This window comes from Fundulus heteroclitus, chromosome 1 (assembly GCF_011125445.2).
Source record: "Fundulus heteroclitus isolate FHET01 chromosome 1, MU-UCD_Fhet_4.1, whole genome shotgun sequence".
NCBI classification, from domain to species: Eukaryota; Metazoa; Chordata; class Actinopteri; order Cyprinodontiformes; family Fundulidae; genus Fundulus; species Fundulus heteroclitus.
This window is the reverse complement of record NC_046361.1, coordinates 28864498-28881442: the sequence shown is the minus strand read 5'-3', so window position 1 is coordinate 28881442 and position 16945 is coordinate 28864498. Positions and strand designations below refer to the sequence as shown.

General features: G+C 38.4%; 1 protein-coding gene across 1 annotated transcript; it reads right to left on the bottom strand.

The window, feature by feature from the left end:
- Positions 1 to 2363: 2363 nt before the first annotated feature.
- Positions 2364 to 15471, bottom strand: LOC105928587 (polypeptide N-acetylgalactosaminyltransferase 6). The gene is made up of 10 exons (XM_036140003.1): positions 14941 to 15471; positions 14647 to 14819; positions 11437 to 11586; positions 11025 to 11259; positions 7911 to 8028; positions 5369 to 5569; positions 5151 to 5282; positions 4909 to 5010; positions 2994 to 3143; positions 2364 to 2815 (listed from the first exon to the last, which is right to left on the bottom strand). The coding sequence occupies exons 1-10, from the start codon at positions 15360 to 15362 to the stop codon at positions 2693 to 2695; spliced, it is 1806 nt and encodes a 601-aa protein (XP_035995896.1). The 5' UTR covers positions 15363 to 15471; the 3' UTR covers positions 2364 to 2692.
- Positions 15472 to 16945: the final 1474 nt, after the last annotated feature.

Genomic DNA, 16945 nt, shown 5'->3' with positions numbered 1-16945 from the left:
TAATTGCATGGGATTTATTCTTAGCTGTGTAATAATAGTTTTCTTTATTCAGGTTGGTTCCTTATTTAGTTTTTTATAGGCTACTAAACCTAATTTATTTATTTTGTTAAATGCTCTATCTTGCAAATCCCCACTCACATATTTTGTGCCGCAACTCAAATTATTTTACTGCATTTTATTTGCTTTTCTATTCCACATGGAACTGGTATTATTTCCACATTTCCTTGGACCACATCAGGAAGTTTTAACCATATGCTCCAAGGGTCATTGTTGCATTGTTCGAGGTCCCTTTCTATGAGTACAGAGACATTTCTAAAAATGACACCATGTTTATAAGGTAATGTTTTTAGAAAGGACAAATACAAAGGATGTTAAAGAAAAAAATCTCTCCTGTGGACACAAGAAACTTTCGCCCCCATAGATCTGCTAAGACCTATATACTAAAGTAACACAAGTCCCAGATATCAGTTCCAAAAGTTTCTTCAGTGTGACGGTAGAACAAAATGATTAATTTCTTTCGGAAAACCCCTGTGGCATTTGTAAATTTATATGGTCCTTTCTCTCCATTTTATGTTTTCAAACACTACAAAAAAAAAATTCACAAACAGAACAACATATTATACTACACTTTGTGTCCCACTGGTTGAATAAAAACAAACCCACAGAAGTGTGAATAAACTATGCGTGCATGCTTGCAACCTTTCCAACCATGTTGGAAGCGAAACTCCAAGCTGCTCAGACGTGTGTTATCTTTGGGCTCGGAAGTCAGATTTCCTGAGCTCCCAATCAGAAAAACAACAGGAGGGAATATTTGATGGAGAAAGTTGGAGCTTACCGAGAATCCCCGAGATCTGTTCCTACATCGCTGCCATGCACACCAAATATAGTTAAAGTTGCATGTATAAACTACTTATTGCTGCTGATTTGTATCACATTAAATTGGAGGCATTCATATCACTCTGCAACCTCTTTGTGAGAGCTGCTCCAGTGCTTCAGCTGCTTGGAGAAAAACACCTTGCCTCCCTATCAGCTTGTATTTCTACCAACATTTAGCACCAAAACAAAAAGCTCACTGGTTACAGACTTGTAACAATAACCTGCCCAATTCAGCTGTGAGGTTATTCCCACGCCCGAGCTTCATTTTCTCCGACAAACCGAATGCACCGAAATACCTGCAGCTCTCCTAGTTTTAATTCTGAACTTAGAGGGTGTTGCTGTTTAATTCACAGGGATTAACTGAGAAAATCCAACATGCGATAGCGCACTCAAACCACATTAATGTCAGGACGACAAAAGCTAAAAGTATCCAAACAACAGTACGCTCTTTAAGAAAAAAAAAAAAAAAAAAACATGAATCAATGCAAAATACAAATGTATGACTTTTTTATTTAGAGCAAAAGTGGTTCCAATGACTTACAAATGTATTTATTACTTTAAATATTTTAAGACTTCACATATACCCATTTGCCATGAGAACATTTTTTTAAATATTCAGTGCTGCACCTTCAGTTTATCTTCACATCCACAATCTCGTATTGAACATGCTGAAAAGTAAGTAAAACTAACGTTACCCCACCTGTACTCACCCTCCTGTAAATACTTTCAACCATCTACAGGGGTGACAATGAGAAGACAAACATTTTTGCTGATCATGTTAATGCAGAGTCTGCAACCCAAACAGGTTAAACCACGAGGCTTTCTTTTGTTTATTCTGGCTATGAAATACTATGGCTGTGAATCACACAACGAGATATTTAGGAGACCCGGCTCACAACCAACATGTAGTGCATAATGGTCTCTCGTGTCCATGCTGAAGCGGGAGTAGGAATTCAGGAGCAAGACTCGTTAAAGTTGTTAGATTATTACTGAGTTAATTTCATTGATATGGCGATTTTTAGAGATAAAAATCACAAAGTGCTTCACGAAGACATTGCATAAATATTCAAACATAAAAAATCTCTACATATTTATCGCAATTAACCGACCCGGTCCAATGCATAAACGAACTAAGCTGCTTGTTATGGGCTCCCAGACAAGAAGATTGTGGCTCCAGGCGGTTCTTCACCTCTAACACAGATTATAGATCTCAAAATTTTACATTTGGTGACATGTTTCACAGCCATTCATTTAAAAACAAGAAAAAGATTTAATAACAGAAAGCTTAAAAGAATTTAAGCTTCCTAAGTATTTAAAATAAAATGCATTGTTTATTTGACGTTAGTCTGCATTGATTTGCTGCAGCTCAGACATGACTGCCAGACAAAATGAGTGGGCAAGAGAAATAACCTTCATTTTTCAACCTTCACCGTCATTTTTTATCTATATCTTCTCAGTGGATAAAATAACCTGGACTAATAAATTGGACTCTAAATCATATTCTGCTTTAGGTCCTGTGCAATGTTCGGCTGCCTGGCACTGATAACCACAGCTCACTTTTTGCGCCTGCAATAATCTCCTGTCTGAGCCACAAGGAGGAAAAGTAAACAGAAAAAAAACATTTTACGTATAGATAACACTCTCTGGGCTTTTATGAACTGGATAAGTATCAAAAGGTTGTTTTTCACAGCACATAGATTGGATTCATTTGCACTATCTTCCTTGTTCATTTATATTTAAACAGTGTTCAGGACACAGTGTCAGTTTTAATGTGGATAACAGCGTATGAGCGGAGCTGAAGCAGGCAACATGCCTTTTACTTCGCCCGGATGAAGACCCAGCTCTGACTCTCTGAGGTGGATTTGCACCTGGACAAAATCACGTTGCCACCGGCGACTGACACACACTTGCCCGATGAAGGGTTCTTCATTTGGTTTGTCTGCAAAGAACAACAGTAAAAACAACAACAAAAAATGGTCAAATGCCTATTTGAATATTTAAGAAGATCACAGTTGAGGAGCAAGAATGAGGAAATGGAAATCTGACTTCTTCCCTTTGCAGCGGGGCCAGTGTCGTAACAGCAAAACGTTAAGATGATGCGGAAATGCATGTTTTACCCTTGTGAAGATCCAGACTTGCTCTGCAGCTGCTTTTCCCTTCGATTTGCATGACTCAAGAAAAACCAAAGTCATTTCAGGGTTTGCATGTAAGCACAACTCAATGCCAGCACTGAGTCGAATCTCTTTCTGGGAGGTGTACTCAAAATACTGAAAAGGAGACAAAATGACATTTACAGTAAGGAATTTAATGTCCAATCTCTTTGTTATTAATATGTTCCAAATTGTTTTGGAAGTTTATGGATTTATTTAACATATTGTAGCAGCTATAAAGTGCGGATCTCACTTAAAATCCACTCTGCCGCTCTTACCACAGAGCCATTTTACATGCAAGTTCATATACAGTTTGTTGATTTGTAAAAGGATATTGTTAAAATTAACAAAAAGCATAAATCAAAGTCGTAACAAAGTAAAGCAGATGTATAAAAGTTACTTTCTATATGACAGTATACCGTACTTGTCGTACGCTACTAATTTTGTCGTCTTAGCTAAATCCAAATATTGTGATTCCTTGAGTATAAAGATTATTTTTGCGAAGTTAGAAGTCCTTCATTCCTCTAAAGTCCAGGGTCTCTTCACCGTATTTGTGGTGCTGGATGTTAAGTTGCAGTTTGTGGCGCAAATAACAACAGGAGGGGGAAGGGAACTGTTTTGTAATGAATGGAGGGGCTGCTCACCGAATAGAGGAAAGATAAAGTAAGGTAACTTGATTAGTACCCAATTGGTAGATTTGTCTCTCAGACAAGAGACCAACATCCATTTAAGATTTTTTAAGAATCACAATTGAGACGTGTACCCTTTTGTACAGTTTAGTTTGAAATAGAAAAGCACCTTATGTGTACTAAGAAGTATGGATGATGATCTTTTGGTCTTATTCCATTCCACAGGCACTGTGAACCTTGTGAGTGCATTTCAACAAAACTCTTTGAAATACCAAGGACTTTCAACTAAAAATCCTGTGGCCTCTGCCAGTAAACTGAAAATGGATCATCACTGGGTCTTTCAACAGGATATTGATCCAAAGGAAATGACTAAATCAACACAGACATGGTTATTCAGATACAAATCAATCTTCGTCCATGGCCATCCAAGTACCCAGACCTCAATCCTATACAACACCTCAAGGGCTAACTGAACATAGTTAGAGTTCATAATAGAGGACACTGGATCAAGAGACATTGTTCATTGAGGAATGTTCAAAGATCCCTCATTCCAGCCTTGTTAAGTGTCATTTTGGTTTTATTTATTGCTACTGCAATAAAAGCTTGATTAATTTATGGTGTTTTCTAACATCTCCATCGTAACTAGTCATTTTTACCTTGTCACAGGTGACCAAATCAATGGGAGTTCACCATGAAAGTGTGGAAATCCAGTGACAGTGACTTGATTTGGTGGTTACACATTGAGTTTAAATTAGATTGATGGTTAATAAAGTGTGAAATAACTTTTACAGATCTAAAATGATCAATTCACACCATAAAAAGGTCATATCAGTTTACATTAGATTAATGCTTGAACTTTGATCACTCTCCAGTAACTGTCCACCATCAATAATACACCAACGGAGGGCAATGAAAGAATCTGCCTAATTACTTACTGAAAAGTGTGGAAGAAGTGTATAAGAACTATTTCATTATCGATAGGCACTGCTCATTACAAAAGCTTGATTATTACTTTTTGCTTTTAATGATAAATCGCATTTAATAAACTGACAAAAAAACAATGTGACCATTATTAATAGTGGTTAGTAGTATAAAATGCAAAATGAAATAAATATGACTCCTTTGACAAATACTCAAAGCAGCACAAAATCTAAATTAACTTTTTAAAGTCTCAAAAAAGCAAATGTGGAATATTGCCCTAAATGTTCTTTGATGCCATGTTAGTACAGCTGTTTTAACCAAAGATGTAATACCTGCGCTTCTTGTCGGTTGTTACATTTGAGTATTTGGCCCGCCTCCCAGCGCTTTTTGGTCTTTTCCACATCCAGCCGGCAGCCATATCCGGTGTTGTTTAACTTCATTACAGTAAAGGACAAAATTATACACAGTCAGGCTCGTAAATCTGCATCTCTGAAAATCATATGGGACGAAATCCTAACAATACATTCAAATGTTAGGGAACAAGCATGTTTTGTGAAACACTAAAATAACTTACTTGTCCATAGATTATGGGCCTGATGTCAGGGCGATATGCCTCTGGGTAAATATTGTTTAGGTACCAGGAAAAGTTTTTGCAGTTCAGTTTTTCTCTGAGTTTACGGCGTTCGGAAACATCCCCGTAGGAATCCTAGAAAATTAATAAAAACATTAAATAAATAAAAAAAATTAAATGCTTCAATTTCAAGATACATCCAACATGTGGTTTTTCCTTACTGCCCGAAAAATGGAAGCAGCCTTTCTGTTGGTACGATAGAAGACCCATCTGTACTCATCCATCCAGACCTCAGCCAGGCGTACCAGGTTGCGGAGGATTGTTGCACTACCGTTTGGAAAGCTGTGGGGGCTCTTCTTGCGGAAAATATGGCCGACGACAGAACAAGGAATGATCTCTAAGAGGCCTCCACACATCCAAACCTGCAGTATTAAAAAAAAAAACATGACAAGAGAACAGTTTAACTCAAAAACCTTCTATCCGGTATGCAGTGCCTTGCAAACGTATTTGGAACGCTTGAACTCTTTCAGATGGTCACATCATAAACCTTAATGTTATACAGGACTGTCTCAGAAAATTAGAATATTGTGATAAAGTTCTTTATTTTCTGTAATGCAATTAAAAAACATGAAATGTCATACATTCTGGATTCATTACAAATCAACTGAAATATCGCAAGCCTTTTATTGTTTTGATATCGCTGATTATGGCTTACAGCTTAAGAAACCCAAAGATCCTATCTCAAAATATTAGAATATCGTGAAAAAGTATACTAGTAGGCTATTCAACTAATCACTTGAATCGTCTAATTAACTCGAAACACTGCAGGGTTTCCTGAGCCTTGAAAAACACTCAGCTTGGTTCAGTAAACTAAATCACAAGTATGGTAGTGGTTAAGAGACGACATAAGATTCTCACAGTAACTGGTGTACTGACCATGGCATTACTGTCCTTGATTGGCCTGCCAATTCCCCTGACCTGAACCCCATAGAGAATTTGTGGGGTATTGTGAAGAAGAAGCTGAAAGACACCAGACCCAACAATGCAAATGAGCTAAAGGCCGCTATTGAAGCATCCTGGGCATCCATAACACCTCAGCAATGCCACAGGCTGATTGCCTCCATGCCACGCCGCATTGATGCAGTAATCTGTGCAAAAGGATTCCCAACCAAGTACTGAGTGCATTAATGGACATTTTCAAATGTTTGATTTTGTTTTGCTGTTATAATTTTTTTTTTTACTTGGTCTGAGGAAATATTCTAATATTTTGAGATAGGATTTTTGAGTTTTCTTCAGCTGTACGCCATAATCAGCGATATTAAAACAATAAAAGGCTTACGATATTTCAGCTGATTTGTAATGAATCCAGAATGTATGACATTTCATGTTTTTTAATTGCATTACAGAAAATAAAGAACTTTATCACAATGTTCTAATTTTCTGAGACAGTCCTGTACATTAGACATATAAACAGAAAGTAATGCATAATTCTGAGATGGAGGGAAAAGAAACATGGTTTAAAACATCATTTCCTTGTGAGTATCTGTAAAGTGTGACATTTAATTGCATTAGGCTCCCCTGAGTTTTCATTCTGTACAACCTTCTTTTTCCAATTATAGCTGCGAGTCCTTTCAGGTAAGTGTCAAGACGCTTAACGCTAATGGAGATAGAAAATGTAATAATTCGTTGTAAAATATTCTAAGCTCAGTCAGATTGAACAGAGAGTGTTATTGAGCATTGATTTTCAAATTTGTCAACTTATTCTGGACTTTGTGTTTTTCTAACATAATACGTTTTGGTTTACACCGTCCCACTGTTGCTCTGGCTGATGTTTAGGGTTTGTATGGCGATTGGCCAACAGGTCTTAGAGCACGGTCTTATATTTAGCTCCATGCATCTTCCCATCAAATCTGTCCCTGTCCCTGCTGAACAAAAGCATCCCCACAGCATAATGCTGCTTCTACTATGTTTCACCACTGGGACCGTGTGCAGGCGCAGTGTGCCATTTTCCACAGATAATTTTTTGCATGTAGGCCAAAAAAGTTCAGTTCTGGTCTCATCTGAGCAGAGCATCGGGTTCCGTGTTTGTTTTGTCCCTCTGCTTGTCTGCAGACTCTCTGCAGACTGAAAACATTGTTGGCTTTGTTTCAACAATGTCTAACTCAATGCCACTCTGCCATAATTCTCTGCTCACTCACTACTTATTGCTCAGTCAGTCCTCGCCCCTGTCAGTCAGTTTAGGTTGACGGCCTTGGTAGGTTTTTCAATACAGAAGAGAGTTGTGTGAGATAATCCAAACTTAAAATATTATTTAAAAGCTTACCCTGCTTGAATATTGTCTACAAGTCTATCCCTGACCTGTCTGCCATCTTTCTTGGTCTTGTTTTTTTTCACTAATGTTTGCCAACACAGAACCGTTATATTGATGCTGATATTAAATGTCACACAGGTGTAATCTAAAGCACATTTTACAGATAAAAATCAGCACTCCAAAAAGTACAAAATAAAACATATGCACAGAACAGTTTTAAGATTTTTTTCAATGTTTATGTTAAAATTTTTGAAACCAATGCAAAACTTTCCTTCTACTTATCAAATATGTATTTGTGTGTTCATCTGTTGACACACAAATTGCATTACCTTACATTGAAGCTTTGTTTTCTAACATAACAAAATGTGAACACGCTCAAAGGGTATGATTACCTTTTACAATTCACTGTAGCCTTTGTGTTTTCAAAAAAACATAAAGTGTAAATATCTTACCCTAAAAGACATCTCTAGATTCTCTCCTCCCCAGAACTCCATCTGGTCATCATAGGTTCCAATGTGCTCAAAGTAGGTTTTCGAAACAGAGAAAAGACCACCAGCAAAGGTAGGAGTTCTGTAAAATATGACAATGTAAAGTAAGCAATGCTATATTTATTTAAGATTTAAGTAAATCTAACTTTTACAGTTTTTACTGGTTGCTGTGACACAGCAGTCAACTCAAAACCCACATTTTTTCAAAACAGTTAACGCAGAGGCCTAAACAGTGGCACCAATGGTCAAAATTAAACATTTTGTTTGCAAAAGGCTCCAACTCTGCCAAAACATTTAACATATGATCCAAAAGCACATTTTGCCCTCAAACAACACAACCTGCACACAAATGTTTGAGCCCTTCCAATCATTTGTTACACAAGGGGCAACAAAATACAAAACACCACTCTCAATGTGAATCAGTGCAGCATTGCTGGTTCATTGTAGCCAAAGACTGAACGCAGCTTACATGAAAGCGTCATTTGTAATCAAACTTGCCTTTTTGCAACAAAAAAAAAAGGGATCCAGAAGCAAATATGTTGTAATGCAAATTTTATTGATTCTTCATTCTTTTTTTCCAGATAAACAAATATAATACAGTTTTTATTGGTTGCTTTGACACAGCAGTCAACTCAAAACCCACATTTTTCAAAACAGTTAACGCAGAGGTCTAAACAGTGGCACCAATGGTCAAAATTGCAAATTTTGTTTGCAAAAGGCTCCAACTCTGCCAAAACATTTAACATATGATCCAAAAGCACATTTTGCCTTCAAACAACACAACTTGCACACAAATGTTTGAGCCCTTCCAATCATTCGTTACACAAGGGGCAACAAAATACAAAACACCACACTCAATGTGAATCAGTGGAGCATTGCTGGTCATCGTAGCCAAAGACTGTACGGAGCTTACATGGCAGTGCCATTTGTAATCAAATTTGCCTTTTTGCAAAAAATGGATCCAGAAGCAAATATGTTGTGACACAAATTTTATTGATTCTTCATTCTTTTTTTCCAGATAAACAAATGAAATATTCCAAAAAATGAAAGATTCCAACAGAAGATACTAGGGCTGTTTGTTCCTTCTAGTCCATTCTGTCCTGACGAATAGGCCACATGGCCTCATCTACGTCACATTCAATATTTTCCCTTGTGATGCACCTGGGGGAAAAATCTTCTTGCATGCCTAATCCATCCTTGACATGCCTCTGCATAGCTACATCTTGAGCAGCAGCAGACATTGCATTGAGCAAGGGCATCTGCTCATAGGAGCAGTGATCATATACCTTCCATCTCCATGCACTGAAGAATTCCTCTATAGGAATAGATAGAGATGTATATACTGTATAGCAGCAACACCTGCTATCCTGTCGAAAAACTCTTACCATGGATGCAACCTTGTTTCTATTGAGAAAAGGTTGGACTCTTTGTCCAGCATCTCTAAGTGAAAGCCATGATTTACCACATGATCAATCATAGTTGCCCAAATTTCATCTGTAACTTCAGCCCTTCTAGCTACCCTGCCACCTCACACATGGATTCCTCTTCCTCATAATCTTCTTCCCCTGATCCATCTACCACTTACTCTGATTCTCATCTGCCTTAGAACATCCATGCTGGCAAAGAACAACACACAACATGGCACCTTTTACTTACAGTAAAGCCTGCAAACTGACTGCAATTTGAAAAATTGTGCAAAGAGGTGTCAATCAGGTACTTCAGTGATTTCATTCTGAGCAAGAAGTTTCTAAGAGCTTGGAACATATGGTTTCTGTTTTGCTACCACAGCTAAAGCAATGGAGTTTGGACTGCATGAATGACATCTGCGTTAACTGTTTTGCAAAAGGGTGGGGAAAATGTGTCAAACCAATGAAAATGGGTTAACTCATTTGCAAGAGGTGTCTTTTGCTCTGCTGAGATGGTGATGCTGAAAACTGAGAGGTTGCAAGTTTCTTCAAACAGGTCAAAGCAACCAATAAAAACTGTAAAATATTCCAAAAAATGAAAGATTCCAACAGAAAATACTAGGGCTGTTTGTTCCTTCTAGTCCATTCTGTCCTGACGAATAGGCCACATGGCCTCATCTACGTCACATTCAATATTTTTGCTTGCACCTAGGGAAAAATCTTCTTGCATGCCTGATCCATCCTTGACATGCCTCTGCATCTATATCATGGGCAGCAGCAGTCATTGCATTAAGCAAGGACATCTGCTCATAGGAGCAGTGATCATATACTTTCCATCTCCATGCACTGAAGAATTCCTCTATAGGAATAGATAGAGATGTATATACTGTATATACCGTATAGCAGCAATACCTGCTGTCCCGTCGAAAAACTCGTACAATGGATGCAACCTTGTTTCTATTGAGAAAAGTTTGGACTCTTTGTCCCGCCCCTCTAAGTGAAATGCCATAATTTACCACATGATCAATCACAGTTGCCTGAATTTCATCTGTAACTTCAGCCCTTCCAGCTACACCTCCACCTCATACACAGATTCCTCTTCCTCATAATCTTCTTCCCCTCACCCATCTACCTCTTACTCTGACTCTCATCTGCCGTAGACCATCCATGCTTGCAAAGAACAACACACAACATGGCACCTTTTATGTAAAGCCTGCAAACTGACTGCAAATTGAAAAATTGTGTAAAGAGGTGTCAATCAGGTGCTTCAGTGATTTGATTCTGATCAAGAAGTTTCTAAGAGCTTGGAACATATGGTTTCTGTTTTGCTACCACAGCTAAAGCAATGGAGTTTGGACTGCAATCAATAAAAACTGTATTTGGACAATTCATTTTAGTAGAAGCTTTCTGTTTCACTCCTGCCAAAGATAAAACACAATCTATAATCTGGAAGCTTTCAAACTCCCTTTCAGAGACAGACCTTGAATCTAGTCAGAACAGGTGTAAATTGATCAGTTGAAATTTTTTGTAAAATCAGAAACAGATGTTCTGATAGGTAGTCAGTGGTTATGTATATTTATTGTTCTTTCTATTAAAAAGGTAACAAGCTGACAGAACCAGAATTACAAAGCCTTATAAATCATTTTCTATGTCTAGACTTATTTGTATTCACCTTATAGGGCTCGTCTCGTTCTTCCTGCGCTTCTTCTCCTCCCCTGGAACACGCTCCCACCCAAACTTGAGCCTCCAGTTAAAATTTCCTCGGCTGTAGCTTTGCGGTGCAGGGTTCGGTTTGTGAAACTTTAGGCTTTTGTAGTCGATGTTGTTGATCTTTGGGCTCACCACGGCTGTGGGCTCTTGAGCGATTCGAGCCAGAAGAGGCTCCAGCCAGCCAGGGAAACATTCACCTGTAAAGACATGAAAGGAGAATTAAAACATTTCTTCACTGCTAAGGTGGAGCTGGAAGCCTTTATATTAAATGCTGCTGCAAATAAATACTATTATAATAGCAAGACACACTGTTAAAATAACCACCTCTGTCTTCCCTGTAAAAGAATATCATCTCAACATTACCACATACTCACAGTGGGAATCTAGGAAGGTGAGGACCTCCCCTTGAGCAGCCTGGGCCCCCATCAGCCTGGCTGTAATCAGGCCTTTTCTCTCCTTCTGACGTAGAACACGCACCGTATGCAGATTCCGCAAGTACTCATCCAAGGGAGCTTTTAAGTGATCTAAAGACACAAGTATAACCGCAAAATTAGAGCTGAGGGCAAATATTAATAATGAAATTTGGCTTTTTTTTGTTTAAACTGAAGTTGTGTAGCTAAGGCTGCAACGGGTAAAACAGGTTTTATAGCTATCAGACTTATATTAACTGTATTTCAACACCAAAGACAGAGAAAATATACTATAAACACTTCAGTTAAACACATATTGAAATGTTTGATTGAAGTGTTTAAATTTGACTGATGTGTTTGAAATTGTATTCCTAATGTTCACAATTCTGGAGAAACACACAGAAACACACATCTGTTCCAAGGTTTCTGCTTTGACAGAATGGGTGAATGGATCATGGATGTTGTGTTCCCACAGCACCGCATTCAGCTATTTGAGTCTAACTTTCACATTCAGATGGTCGATGATGTCTTTCTCTGACGTTTGTCTTACCAGCTCCTCGGCAATACCACTGTAGGGTGTAAACATTACATTCAGGACTGTAACAGCTTCAGTTAGCATGGCTTTCAGCAAATAACAACAAAAACGATAAGTTGGCAAGAACTATGATTCTATGATTTCATTATTTTCAGTCACTAAAATTAGGAAACAGACCCTCGGTTTTGTCGACTATGAGAAATCTGAGAAGTTTCCTCAGCAAAACATGTTGCGTCTCAAAATTATGGATCATCAACATTTGTCTTGCTGAAAAATATGTAAACTGAATTTTCAACTATCTATCTATCTATCTATCTATCTTTTTCATATCTTTTTATATATTTTTATATCTATCTATCTATCTATCTATATATATATATATATATATATATATATATATATATATATAGATATAGATATAGATATAGATATATGTACTGTATATATACACATACATACATTGGTAGATATAAAAAGTGAACATAGGGCATTAAGTAAATGACACAGGTTCTTTGTTAACAACAGGATGCTTACGCACTTTATCATTTGTTAAAGATTAGCTTTTATGTCTTATAATAAACAGAGCATAATTTTTCATATAATCTTTATCATCATGGTGGTTATCAGCATGACAAGAAAACTAACACTGTAATTAACTGTATGGTGTAAAAGCCGAACACTTCCTGAGGACTCATTCTTTTCCAGCCTACTGTACACTAAGCCAGTATTGAAGGACTTTAAGTTTTCATCAGATTGTGCTATTTTTTCTGCAATTAAATATCATAATACTTCCTGAACAACTGATCTATACAGTACCTCGCCAAAATATCAATGCCACTTGAATGCTTTCTCATTTTGCCACGGTGCAACTACAAACACAGATTTTAACTTCAGCCCACTCCTTTTAAATATGTGTAAAACATACTCCTGTTTCCATTGTAATCAATTATTGTTGATACTCTCATATTGTCAAATAAACAATGTTGCTAAAATAATGATAGTTAGGAGTATAAAATATCAAAGGAATCATCAAAACAAATCATTCTAAAGAGATGTTCGATTAAGGAGTGGGAAGGAGTTTACATGTTTTTATACTCCCTTCCCTTTATCCTTTTTGTCTTTATACAGCATTTACAATAATATCAACAGGCTATATGATATATCAAAAAATTTAAATAATAAAATAAGTATCCATATCAACATAAACTTAATCCATTTCAAAACAAACAAAATCTTAAGCAATATAAATACCCAGATCTTGTTACAATGTTTACATATTTTCTATTTATCCTTCTTCTATAGACCTATTAAGACATTGATTTTTATACCTGCTTTTCAATATATTTATGCTTGTACTTTGCTTAAGCTCTAAATCCAAACTCTTCCACAAAGTCACTCCACGGTTAGATATAAACATACTATGCACATTTGTCTTTGCAAATTAGCTAAAACTCTCTGTGATTGTCAATTTTCAAATAATTTTTTTATTTGGATTTAGGTCTGAACTGAACTCTCCCCTTTTCCGGTTCAAGACCATGGTCTCGGATTTGGAGGCACTGATTCTCATCCCGGCCGCTTCGCACTCGGCTGCGGATCCCCTCAACACCTTGGCTGCGCCTAGAAATTCTGTCCATAAAAGTTATGAACAGAATCGGTGACAAAGGGCAACCTTGGCGGAGTCCAACTCTCACCGGAAACGAGTCCGACTTACTGCCGGCAATGCGGACCAGACTCTGACACCGGTCGTACAGAGACCTGACAGCCCTTATTAAAGGGTCCGGTACTCCATACTCCCGGAGTACCCCCCACAGGATCCCCCGGGGGACACGGTCGAATGCCTTCTCCAGATCCACAAAGCACATGTAGACTGGTTGGGCAAACTCCCCTCAAGAATCCTGCTGAGGGTATAGAGCTGGTCCAGTGTTCCACGGCCAGGACAAAAACCACTTTGCAATTCAAAAACACAAATATGCTTCAACACAATCCATCCTACTTCATCTCTGGCTATAAATAGTTTGTTGTCCTGCTGTAGCGCTAACCTCTACTCAGCCTCAAATCTTTTTCATTCTATGACAGATTTCCTTCTAACATCGCCCTTTTTTTTAGCTCTACACATCTTTTCATCTTACTTAGGAAAGGCGATCCCACAGCATGATGCTGCCAGCCCCATGCTTCACAACTGGAATGATGTGTCAGGGAGATGTGATTATTTTCTTTTACACAGTGCATCCTGCATCTGGACAAGATGTTCAGTTTTGCTCCCACCTGACCAAAGCATCTTATTCCACATATTTGTTGTGTTGCAACATGACTCGTTGGACACTAATCATTCACTAAGTGATTTCTGGAGGCAATTAATTACACTTTTACGTAAGGGTATCTTGAAAAGAGAAGAATCTTAACGAACATGCATAATTTTCCTTCCACTTCAGTTATCACTCTTCTCATATTTCACATGAAATCCCTTATAAACATATAGAGGTTTTGGTTCGGCACATGGAAAGGGAAAGTCGAGGAGCTGTGACTGCTCTCTGCAAGGCGCAGTAACATTTGTGTGTATGTCCTGCCGTGTTAACAGAATGTGACATTGGCCAGTTTGTCTGCGCTTTTTTTTTTTTTTTTTTAGGGAGCACACTCACCATCTGTGCTGGCGTCGTCTACCAGTAAGATCTCTGCGAGCAGAGCAGCAGGCGCTGTGTGCAGGACGCTGTAGACGGTCCTGAGCAGGGTGGACCAGGCCTCGTTGTGAAACACTATAATCACGCTGGTGGTGGGAAGGCCGGGGCACCTCAAAAACTTCTGCTTCAAGCAGCTGTCAGAGCCAGACTGGAAGTTAAGAGGCAGCTTTTTAACGACGTGTAAATGCATCTCTTGCCTGAAGCGTTGGCGTCGGCAATGACCGAGACAGCGAGCCGCTGTGGGGGGAAACTCACTCCGGAGGCCGCGTGTCTTCTCCCAGATTCCGGTGCAGAGAGATACGATCGCTGGCGAACTGGTTGAACTGGTTTTTCTTGTAACCTCTCGATTCCTCTTTCTCTTCCTCTGCAGTCATGCCACGCCACACGAAGGGTTTACCACCTGCTCCCGGTTCCCAGGGATCTTGGAAGGGCCTCCGGAGGTGAGGCCTGAGCTCCTGTTGGCTGTAAAACCCAGGAGGACATTTGGGAACAGAGGAATGCGTAAACATGCCTGACTGGATTGATCCTCTGAGATTCTTCCCGTTTCCCGAGGGAAGGTCTGGGTGTTGAGGCGTCGCTGTGTAGCTGAAGTAGAAGTGTATGATGAAGGACAAACAGAGGAAACTGGAAACTGCTATCTTCACTGAGCGTTTGTGCCGAAAAGAATATAGATGCATGATATTCGGGGGGAGGAGGGGACCTAAGTGGAGGAAAATAAACAAAATCTATCAATATAGACAGAATAAAAACAGTTTAAATGGAAACATAGTTGTCTCACCTCATCCTCAACTTAAAGTCTGAAAAAATGTGATGCTTGAAGAACAATGAATTATTTTATTGGAACATAAATAACTGTAACATAAAAGCAAATTATTGTTTCATTTGAACTGGAGATCTGCCCCATAGTCAATTCAGATCACAGCTATAATCAAAAATCATTACAAAGACCCAAGATTAAGCATATGAAGCTCTAAAATAACATTTTGTGTAGATGTGGATGGCTTTGCTTCAGTTGCAAAGTAAATTGTTTTTCAAAAGTGAAACTTCTAACCTTAACAAATCCCCGTGTGTCTGATCTCGATAACAACAGCACTCTCTTCAAATGAGAAATGTACTTACCTAGGTAACCGCCTGGGTTCTCCTGTTTGCGCCCGACGTTTTGCAGAGACGCTCACAGTGAAGTGCACAGGTGCTCAGTCGGGTCGGTGCGTATAAAGGAGAGGACTTAACTGCTCAAACTGGTTAAAAAACGTCTGACTCAGTCATGCAACTGCGGTGAGACTGCCAGGAAACATGTTCTTTATTCCTGGTTTCACTTCGGCTCGGCTATTTTTAACTTCCATTTTACTTTTAAATCCCATTTCCTATAACCTCACGTTTATCTGTTTCTGATTCACATGACCGAGAGAGTAAGAAATCAACCAATCCATCGTTAATTAGTGTGCTTGTGATGATTAATTACAACCTGCAATGTTTAATGCTTAATTTTGTTTTTATATATACACCTTGTCCTAGAACCAGCTCAGAGTCACAGTGACTTCAATCATTTCTAGTTTACATTCCTGGGAATTTACTCTGTTGTGTCTGATCAACGACCGCAAGAAGGAGCCCAGCACATGATTAAAGGCAACCATTCCATCCCTAGGCTGAAAATAATGTTCTTTAGAGTAAAAACAATCTATTTTGATTCAAACAATATGACAGGAACGTTGTATTTTCACTTCTTCTTGAGAACTAGCTTTTATTGGTGTTCTGTCTTATAACTGTTCATATTCTGTTGATATTTCATAAAACATTATTTTAAAAATAACTTTTTCTACTTGTTGAGAACCATATTATTGTTATGCTCTTACAACAAGAAGGTCCCGTGTTTACATCTCCTCTGTGGGAGCATATTCTGCCCGAGCATGAGTGGCTCTTCTCCGCCGCTGCATCCCACGGTTGAAAAATAAACACATGTTGACCTCTCAGGATTGTCCTTGGGTGTGTGTGTGTGTGTGTGTGTGTGTGTGCGTGCGTGCGTGCGTGCGTGTGTTCATTACAATAGAGTGAAAACCTGTCCAGGTCAGGATACACTGCATCTCTTTTCCCAGTGACAGCAGGAATAAGATCTGGACTCTTTCAATTCTAATAATAATAATAATAATAATAATAATAATAATATGCATAACAGACCTAAAGGTTGGAAGCAACACCAACAAACACAGCATTTGAATGCAACTTCAATTATGATTTCATAGTGGCATCTTAAAAAATCAGT

Excerpts from the sequence above, each read along its gene's own strand:
- LOC105928587 (XM_036140003.1), bottom strand. The coding sequence starts at position 15,362 with ATGCATCTATATTCTTTTCGGCACAAACGCTCAGTGAAGATAGCAGTT. Across the intron at positions 5,283-5,368 it reads CTGCTTCCATTTTTCGGGCA|GATTCCTACGGGGATGTTTC; the intron begins GTAAGGAAAAAC and ends TTAATTTTCTAG. Across the intron at positions 5,011-5,150 it reads GGCCCATAATCTATGGACAA|TTAAACAACACCGGATATGG; the intron begins GTAAGTTATTTT and ends ACTGTAATGAAG.